Raw genomic sequence first — 10,620 nt, 5'->3', positions numbered from 1 at the left:
CTAAGATTCAATCACTTTTTGATTGATCATGCAATAAAAGTTTTCATTCGTACATCATAGACTAACGTAGCAGCATTGAGGGTTCTGTTTGAATTATTTTAATGCCTAATTTATACCGTATGCTACTCCTGCATTAGTACAAAATCCATCATACCTGAAACTTTGTTAATATGTATGTGTGGATTTGGATTTCTTTCTTTAATTTGTTGCTGCAGAAGAACAATGTGAGTGAAAAAGAAATTGAAGCCCATATGAAGTTTGGCAACAGCTGGACACAAAATAGCCTAGCTGATCCCAGGAAAAAGCGAGTAAAGCACCAAAAATCACTGGAATGCCACCAAAAGAAGAGCGCAAAAGCCTAAGGAAAACCAAGAAGAAACCACAAGGCCAGGAAAGTGGGAAGAACAGATCAACTATACTAGTAGATCGACTACATCAGAAATAATGGTAGTTGCTTTCATACTGATTCTTTCTTCAACAACACCAACCACCATTAAGCTAGCCAATGATGCGACCGCTACCAACACAAGTGATCATCCCAACTCCATGAATATGGTGATGACGATGGATCGGCTGGAAGCATAAAAAGAGGTGGGCTTGATGGAGAAGGTCTCAAATCCCATCTCAGGAGTCACTTCTACTTCTATCTATCTTTGCTGAAATGCGTCCACTTAAGGGGTTCGCTTTTAAGGATCGACCTTATGATTTATGACTTTGGTTTAGTGAAGTAAGTTTAAATTCTATTAAGTCTTGGGGTGTCTTCGTTTCGGATTTATTTAACTTTGTTAATGTTGAATATGCTTTTCCATGTATCGATCATTTTCCTTTCGAATTAAAAGGAAAAAGATTCACCATTAATACACACTTTTTTTTTTTCCTTTTTGGGCAGCTAAAACTATGATGCTGCATGCTATCAATGAAAGTATACGAATGATATATATTTATACACCATTATACACATCCTTCTCAGTGATGAAAATTAACATGGGGGATCCGCCCGACATGAGAGGCTCTTTTTGGAGGAGAAAGTATCTCCACCAACTTCGGTTGAATACTATCTCATTCGCTGTACGAGTGGTTTAGTTTCATTCGAGCCAATATGCATGGTTTTGTTGGTCGATGAACCTTGGTCGAGAAGTATTTTATTTTTGTCTCAGAACTACTAGGCAAAACCTTGGAGACTACGTTCTCAAGCCGAGCGAGGCCTTTTACGAACTCTGCCAGATGAACAGACCTTGGGCTCAAACCCATAAACACACTCCCCCACCCCACTCCATTGGCAAAGAAACCAGCACATCCATCGGCCTTTGCTCCGGCCGGGATGACAGGAAGGACGCATAATAAACAGACTTACAGCTGAAACCTTGCGCTATGGAACAAGAACCAATTTCTCATCAAGTCACCAACAAGAATGTCATGCAGTCATTAGCAGCCAGCTATCAACCCCAAGGCAGCGGCAAAAATGCAAATGGGTAAATACTACAATTTGGCTGTTACAATCTCTTACACAAGATGCATGTAAAAATACAAATGACCAAAAAAGCCTGAATACCTTGAATTTCTTTTACAAAAAAATAGTTAACTAGTTAATGTCTGGCAAAAGCAAAAAAGCTAAAACGGTCCTACAAAAAATAATGCTATAAAAACGAAAATATTCTTAAGGCCCTGCAAGTTAGCAGCAGCTCCTTCCCAGCAAGATTTTGAGTAAAAACTACATATACCTTAAAACTAGTAGCATATAGGGCATCCTTTAGTTTTTACTTGTAGGAGAGCTACAATCACAAATTTTCCTTACTTCGACCCAACACAACAAGAACAGAACTGCATCTTTTCCTTTGGAGAGAAAGGGAAACAATTTAAAGTATAGGGTGAAGCAGAAAATGGGAAGACGAAGATGAAAGAAAGGTAGCCGGTTTCCCAGAGACAATGACAATTCGCTATTCTTTGATCCTACAATTTCCTGTTCTGTTCCCCAACATTAGAAGCATGTGCTAAGGTTATGATGCATTTGGAGGTAGAGCCGAGTCCAATAGGCCTTCTTGAAGAGCAACCCAAAAATGTCAACTATGCAATGATCAACACAATCCCCTCGCTGCCAACTTTTCACGCATAATACATGTACAAGCTGTTGGCAGCTGCACAAGCAATTGAGTTTTCCACTGGATGCCATGCCAGGTGGAGCAGCTTCGTTGTAAAATCAAACGAGTTCCCATTTGCATCAACTCCTGGACTTTCTGCTCCTGAAATTAATATCCCAGATTTTTTCATGAATATATCCAAGTGCACAAGCACCAAATGCACCAAATGATTCGGTAACTAACACGATATGCTTTTCAATAAAAGCAATTACCTCTTCTCACAACACGGGTAATACTGCTGCTCAGGGATCTTGAAGGCCTTGTAGGAGTCTGGACTTGTCTCCTAAACAAATTGATACCAATTTATTTTGTCGTCAACATCACAAATACCAATTCAACTTAAATCAGCTGTTAAAACTTTTCATAAATTGCAGCAAAATTACCTCATTGGGTTTTTGCTTGCTTCAAGAGTAGCTGCTTCAGTACTACCTGTCGCACAACCGAAAACGCGGAAGAGATTGCTGGAACACATATATATAGGCAATCAGATTTTATAAATCATGCAATTACTTAATTTACTAAGAATTAACAACAGGAGGAGAGTTCACTACATGCCTGTAAGAACCAGTTGCCACACGCAGACCGTCACCACTCAGGCAACACTCAAACTTATCAAAGATGGAATCATTTTCATATAAGTCACACAGCTGGATATTGATGATTGTAGATTAATCAGTTCCGAGATGCAACAATAGTGTCAAAATTTTCTGATAAAGAAGCTAGACAAACTCAGGTAAATCACCTTTGGTCTTAGATACTCATGAACCTGGAAGGTTGCAACAGGACCAGAATCCATATTAATGTCCCATAGCTGAACAAAAAAGGTAAAATATCAGTCAGAAACGAAATTTAAAACAGCCCTACGCTTCTCATTAGTGTTTCCTGTGCCTGTAAAACAACCAAATTCATTCTAGTTTCCCCAGGGATAACGGAGAGAGAGAGCCTCGAGTTTCAAATATTGCAAGGAAATATGAAAGCAAAGAAGTTTTCTTAAGCAAATTATGTATAAACCATCACATTAGGCTTGCAAACGCCAAGCAAAAAGTGTATGGTAGCATCATGCATTTCCCAAAAGATAAAACTGCACTCAGCAAGATCTAAACGTAAATGACCCAAAAGGTACTACTTCGTCAGAGTCTCCACTCCAGTAATCTAAGGATCTGACAATACAAATTTATGTACCAAGGACACAGAAAATCATATATGCAGAAGCCATAATCCTGTTCTCAAAAATGGACATAGAGTGGGATCAGGACATTAACAGGAAAAGCATGCATCTGTACAGTAATATGTAGAATCTTGTTTAAAGCCAAAAGGAGGGGATAAAGCCCAAAAACCAAACCTTAAGGGTCATGTAATCACGACTAAGAATATATCTACCATCCTTTGCAAATTTAATATCTGAAATTGAAGCTATTATCTCAGTGAAAAATGATCTTGAACCAGGTGCCTCCTGTTCCTCAAACCTGTGTACAAAAGGAATATCTTGAGATCCACTGGGCATTCAGCATCAACACAATTATATCTAAAGAGAGAATTCAGTGAAAAATGCTTTTTTTTTTTCTTAAAGAGAGAGAATTGATTCACAAATTGCCAGCCAATTTTTAAATTCATATTTTCTGAAACATTTTTAACTTTCATGTGAAGTAGCTGAAGACAAACATGCAATCTTTAGCACTTACAATTTAGAATGTGAATCACACAAAGCTGACTGCCGCAAATCAATCAGACGAATTGATCCCTTTGAACTACTATATGCTAACATGTTACAGTGGGTAGGGTGAAACTCTGCTGAAGTTATGACCTCTGCAAGAAAACATAGATCATGCCTACACCAAAATGTTGTTGACAAGAAAATACATGCATAAATGAGGAATGCAAGAGAGAATATGAGCGAGTAATCAAATCCAAAGATAATAAACACATTTTTTATTTTCAAAATCATCTACTCTTTGCTTCATATTTTAGCATACAAGATCAATTTTCTTTGAACAAAGGAAGCATCATTAAGACTTAAATTTTAGTTTTGTCAGGAAAAGATTACCGTACATACACCTGCAATTGAACATCACATTCCAATGAACAAATATGGAAATAAACAAGAATTTGCACTATATTTTATACATATATACAAAAGGATGTATGCGATTCTAGTACTGAAATTTTACCATAATAATGAGAACAAACTAAAAACCAAACATAACTGATGCTTGCTTTTACAACAGGAATTATCATGGATTCGGAGAGAAAAGAATCATTATGTGACGGGTCCTCTAATTGATATTTCCCATAAGATTTTCAGTTACAAAAGAACCTCTATTTATCTCCAAAAATAAGTAAATAAATAAATGAAGATTGTACAAGCCATTATGTAACAAATTGCATTTCTGACCTGATACTGATCAAATAATACTAGGAATAATGGTTTGTGCAAATATACTGAAGTAGAGACATCTCAAACAAATGACATCTAAAGTGAGAGTTTCTAACACTGCTGAAAAAACACTCAAATGACAGCACAAGAATGGCACGAAAATGTAAAATGATCCTTTTAAGTAAGTAGCATCATCTTAATCATTTATAATATTTATTTCTTCAAAAAAGCAAAGGTGCAAAAAGAAATAATTAACATGCAAAAACTGGCCTATTGTATGAGACTACTCAAATCAAAATGCAAAAACTTACCAGTTAGATCCTCCATATTTGCTGGCTTAACATCAACTATATTGAAACTTTGGTTACTAATTTCCAAGTTCCAAAGGTTTATTCGTAAGTCATCAGCTGATATAAATGTTTCACCATCACTGAGACAGAAAGAGGTTTCAGAAACAGGCTAACTACATATAAAAGCTGTAGAAAATTTTCAAGCAATCAAATAGCAGAATGCAAGAGGAACTACTACTGATGGTAGCAGCAACTGGAATAGTGCCAACTTAAAAGCTCATTCACAATGTGTCACAAGCAAATTCAACACTATCTGTAAACAACTAAATGTCATGAAGTATTAATTACAGAATCTACAACAACACAGGTCAATTGTCATTGCTCCTTTTTTGCCAAAAAGGTTGTTTCCAGATTATTTAGCGAGAACATATAACATCCAGCATAACTGTTCCATCTAAAAGTTTATCAGCATCGTTTTCAATTAGTACTTTAGATCCTTCATCCATCTAAATTCTTAGTCCTTGCATGTGTTATTCTGCAAGTATCCCAGCCAATATGAGCTCCCCACCCTCCTCCCCCTCAGAAAAGAAATAGAAAAAGCAGAAAACGAGGACCAGGAGTCCAATTAAAGAGAAATTGAAGAGAGAAGTTTGCACAAAACAAAAATTGTAAAAGCTCTTGCTCCATTGTAATTTTAGCAAGAACATCATTAGCCAAGAGATATCATCAATCCTTAATCGGAAGTGCTTCAACATCATTACATAACAAGAGTCAAATAAGTGTCAAAGAGAGTCATAAAACTAACAAATAGCAAATACTTACCTGTTATTTGAAATTGAATTAATATGATAGTCATGAGCATGAGCATAAACCCTTCTGCATCTTGCAACAAGACTGGTTTCAGTGCTTGTAACCTGCATTATACAATCAAAATATAATTAAGTTGGAAAATACAAATTTGATCAAGAAAACTAATGCCACCTATGCAAAAGCTGAAAGTAGCATTTAAGAGTCGGATAATGTATTTCTTCATGTTTCACTACCCTAGATACAAGCACTTCCTGATTGTGATAGCTTTTTCAGAAGATTGAGTCAAAATCTAGTTCAAATTGCAATGGTGCTTGTGTCAGTATCATATGTTGGATAAGTGACAAAATAAAAGTTTATATCAGGAAATGTCAACTTGGGTAAAGCAAAGTGGCCTGCTTTAAGGATGTAATTTGAACTAGTACACAACCATATTGTCCAAGAAATAATGTAAAATCTCGCAAAAGCTGTAAGCTGTGAAGAAGTACAACTACCACAGGCAAACGCAGTGATGGAATGCCCCCAGGTGGAAATGTCATGTCATTGTTCAAGCAACTATATGATCTATCGGGGTAGGCTCCATTTGCAAGATATGGCTTAGGACTGGATGAAACAGTAGAACTAGAAGCACTACCATTTCCAACAACCTTAGATGGATCAATATTCATCTCAGAAATTTTCTTGACTTTCTTCTCTTGGACCTGTTTTATTTCAAAAATGGAAACGAACTTAGCAAATTTTTTTGCTATCAAAATTCAAAAGATCATAAACAATGTGTTGATCCACAACTTCCAAATGTATTGAACCAAAAAGGATGTAAAGCACACTCTTCATAGGCCCTCTACAATCATAACAGAAAGTTCGACAATAGATCAACTTTTAGTGCCCAAAAGACGCATCGAAGCATGATATAATGGTTGACTACTCAAGAAATTTTACTGGGTGCTAACAAGAGGAGAAATTTTAATATTGCACGAACACAGCTTTACTGAGTACTTCACACGAAAGCCAGAGGTCATAAAGGATGCACAATCAGTAGCAAGAAAGAGAATCCTTCAACATCATGCAGAGCCAAAATAGGCATAGTACAGGAGCATATATTCCTGCAGATAAATATTAAAGGGAAAAAAAGATGCTCCGTGCACATGAAAGGGCTCATAGTTTCATTAAAATGTCAAATCAGATAGGACAGTTTGCATAATTATTGACATATCCAATAATAGTGGATCTAGGTGATTTACCTTCCAAAACTTGATTGTTTTATCATTAGTGGACAGAAGAAAGAGGGCACCATTAGCTGTTTGGCACCACCGAATCTTGTTGATTTTTTCCTCAATCTCCAGACTCTTCAGATAGTCAAACTGAACATAAAAGATGCAAAGACATTAAAGATACAGGCATAGCATTAACCCTTTTTTTCTTTTTTGGGTGCAATTTTAAGCATAGTTGGAGGGTTGCTAGAAGAGGGAGCCTGACATAAAAGTACCCGACAAGTGTGCTTAAGAATTTTACCAGGAATATGAAGTCTAAAAAATATCGCCCTAATCATTACATTTCACATATAAATTTCTTTTACCATGCCTTTTGCGTACATTTTAAGAAAAATAAAAAAATCTCTGACAACATTTGGCAGTTCTTTTATTGTTTAACATTTAGTTAGAGAGGTAAATGAAGGGCATAATAAAGGCATACCTCAGGTTCATGACTCTGGAATTCTGTCTTGTAACGGAATTCTGGATGCCGACTCACTGGATAATCCATCCTTTCTATGTCTCTTCGACTTCCACCATGCTATGATTGTTGCAAGAGAAAATAATACAATAAGTAAGAATTGTTTGTATTTCTCTACTTTCTTAGGCAACAATTACTTGCTCAAATGTACCATAAACGAAATATGTAGTGCATAAAAATACCTCCTTCATATCTGTCCTCTCAAACAACACCACTCTGCCTCCACGGTCACCGGTAGCAAGATGGTCGCCAGTTTTATCAAACTCAATTGCTGAGATGATGTCAACTGCAAATAAGGACAAGGAAAAGATTACAAAACACCGTCCAGCAGTTATCAAATATCAAACTTATCAAGATGATCATGCGACTAATATTATGACATAAACACTAGTTCTTGTCAATAGCCACTTTGCCATGATTCTCAAACTTCAAAACATCATGCAAACAACATTCATGAAACATTGTCCTTTCTGAAAAGGACAAATGAATTTAGATGAGAAAGCTAAAGAGCTTTAGTATGTAAAATAAAGAGAATTGAAAACCAGACATAGATCATCTGAAAATACTTTTCACCAATCTCTTAATTCATTCTTCATGACTGGCCTAAATTTTTTTCCAAAAGCCCAAATGTACTTACAGTCATGATGATAGAAAATGCTTTTGCAGTTTTTAATGTGTTAACTCAAGGCATCCACACCAGTCAACTTAAGGATTAAGACTGGTTTTATCAGTACAAATCACACATGCAAAGCTTCAAGCCTACCCAGCTACCAATAATCATGGTAAAACCCAGCTACCCAGCAAATGAAAGCGCCCATTCCTCATACGAATATGAATTTGCCCTGCATGACTCCATGATGAAAGTTATACTATCAGACATAGTTCCTTAAGAAACATCAAAGATGAGTTCCCCTCCTGTGTTCTAGCTTTCCCAAAAATGATGCAATAATGCAGGTGAAAGAGCTTCAAAAGTTATAAACTCTATTGGTACCAAAGAAGGAAGTAACCAGAAGAAAGGTATGCCAATTCACCATGCAAGTGTTGGGAATTTACAGTCATTCCAACTAAAATCAACTGACAGGTTTTACCATCAGTTTACAGTTCAAATCAAAATGCTGCCATCATCCCCTCCAATAATAACTAAACTTTGGAACCACAAAATGCTACTGATAAATAACAATACTGAGCATGGCTAAAAATGTTTTCCCCTTTAGTCAAGGAAAGCATTTACACGTGGATGGCATGATGCGTATAACTGTAAACCAGCATATTTCCTCTGCCATGCAGATCTTTGTTAAAGTCTCTGAAGAAAGCCCTAAGTGACAGTTCCATCATCATCCTAAAGACCTGCCCTGGTAGACTTTGAAAACATTTTCAAAAATCTCATCCTTGTTATGCTCACGATAGAACTTAAGCATTCCTATAAATGGGCGAAGTACCTTCATCTAAATGAAGGTTTAACGTAATTATCCTCCTCTTTAAGGGTTTACTTTTGCAGAGAAGGAAAAGGAATGAGACACCATAAAAAAAATTCTCAAGACATTGTCAACGTTCAAATTTCACGTGCCAACAAGTCTTAACTACAAGACATGACATACGTGTACTTAGTTTTAACAAAAATGACGCATCGCACAACTCCAGTCATCATGCTTTAAAAACTTCAATGCTGACCAATATTTCCATAGAGTGTGTCGGATAGCAGCCAGCAAGAGAAACGTGTGAACCGCAGCTTACCAATACCATGGGTGGACCAAATTTTCTGTCCACCAATCAATAAATCCAACGACTCTAGAAGATTAGTTTGAAAGAGTGAGGTAAGCCAAATCAGCCTTCTTTTTGCCTTCCCTTCCGTGAAACACAAACCTAAATATACCGTGTTAAGAACACTTGGCTCATAAACCAACAACACGTGTGTCGTCTTGCGCCTCTTCCTCATTTTTGGCAAAGAGCATGCTACCTTCTTTGACAATCTTAGGCCAAATTCAATGAAGACAAATTGATATTATAGGGAAGCGGCGAGTTATCATATGCCACATCATGGAATCTGAGCTGCCTTTTGACCCAAGATTATTGTTGTTTGTGGAAAGGTTTGTCGTCTAACAGTCACTACCTTTCCTCCAAGATTTCCAGTACGGCAGAACAAACTGTCCACAACCGTTGGCACGACAATCTGAATGTGTTGTCTACGCATATTCACACAACCTCCTACAAATTACTCCATGCAGGCAACTAAAGATCAACGTAATCCAGAAAAACAAGGAAAGCTCGCATCCAGGATACTTACCAACTGAACTCACCATTGCTGATTGCAACTAAAGTCAGTAAAATGAGGTCTTTAATATCAATCCAACAGAAGAACAAGAATAGAAAGTTGGAGAACACTATTCAAACATCTCTAAGAAAATCAAGGATCCAGACTAGTCCAAAAATTACAGCATGCATTCCGGAAAATTTTTTTTAAAAATCCAAACTTAGTCTAGACTTGATTGACTTTAGTTCACACTGTTCATTCCCAATCTTATACAAATAAAGACATGCAATCCAACTTGAAATAATCCACACTAGCCATTCACCAATTGCAGATAAATCAACTAACTTCTCAACAATTGACGATCCAAAAAACAGATTAAAAAACATGTATACAAACCCTAATCACTACACCCAGACAAAATACCCTATGGATCCAAAAAGTGAGAGAGTGAGATAAAGTCCAATAAATTAATTAAATGCAACTGTACCTTCCTGAACTTCTTCGCCCGCCGTGCGTTCACCGAAAACCTGAGAGAATTTCCACTCGAGCGGCGGTGGTGGCCCCGCCGGAGGAGCTGCCGTGACCTCTCCACCATCACCACCGTTCATCTCTTTAGCCCCAATAAAACTACAGAAATCGAACTACACCACCGCCAAATCAAATCACAGCAATCGAAAATTGCGCCAGAGAGAAAATGAACAATCACTTCGTTTAAAAAATTAACAAAACAAAGTTAAAGAAAAAAAGGAACAAAGACGATCGCTTTCTTCTAGGTTTTTAAGGATCGCAGCTTCATGTAAAATGTTGGATGGATTCAGATTCAATCATCCCCGAACTCCAAAATCAACGAATAATTCTACATAGAAATCCTCCACGTACAGATTTATTAGAGAAAAAAAGACAGTGAAATATTTTTTTCCCCCTCTTCTCTTTCTCTCTCTAGAGGAGAAAAATGGGAATTAAAGAGTAGCAAACCGTTCTTTTGCCTTAGGCGGAGCAAAACAGTAGTGTTAAGCTCTCTCTATCAAT

At 36.9% G+C, this 10,620-nt stretch overlaps 1 protein-coding gene across 3 annotated transcripts; it reads right to left on the bottom strand.

The window, feature by feature from the left end:
* Nucleotides 1–1,531: 1,531 nt before the first annotated feature.
* On the bottom strand, nucleotides 1,532–10,620 carry LOC140005090 (serine/threonine protein phosphatase 2A 55 kDa regulatory subunit B beta isoform). Of its 3 annotated transcripts, none has more exons than XM_072045273.1 (14): nucleotides 10,079–10,620; nucleotides 7,523–7,626; nucleotides 7,302–7,400; nucleotides 6,851–6,970; nucleotides 6,101–6,310; nucleotides 5,625–5,716; nucleotides 4,824–4,942; nucleotides 3,821–3,944; nucleotides 3,481–3,604; nucleotides 2,881–2,949; nucleotides 2,694–2,785; nucleotides 2,522–2,599; nucleotides 2,351–2,421; nucleotides 1,532–2,240 (listed from the first exon to the last, which is right to left on the bottom strand). In XM_072045273.1, the coding sequence occupies exons 1-14, from the start codon at nucleotides 10,197–10,199 to the stop codon at nucleotides 2,104–2,106; spliced, it is 1,560 nt and encodes a 519-aa protein (XP_071901374.1). In that variant the 5' UTR covers nucleotides 10,200–10,620; the 3' UTR covers nucleotides 1,532–2,103. The 3 variants fall into 3 exon arrangements, with proteins under 3 accessions (XP_071901374.1, XP_071901375.1, XP_071901376.1); XM_072045274.1 differs by having other exon boundaries at nucleotides 6,104–6,310; XM_072045275.1 differs by lacking the exon at nucleotides 6,101–6,310.

Source organism: Coffea arabica, chromosome 4c, assembly GCF_036785885.1.
Source record: "Coffea arabica cultivar ET-39 chromosome 4c, Coffea Arabica ET-39 HiFi, whole genome shotgun sequence".
Lineage (NCBI taxonomy): Eukaryota > Viridiplantae > Streptophyta > Magnoliopsida > Gentianales > Rubiaceae > Coffea > Coffea arabica.
This window is presented reverse-complemented; position numbering and strand designations above follow the sequence as displayed.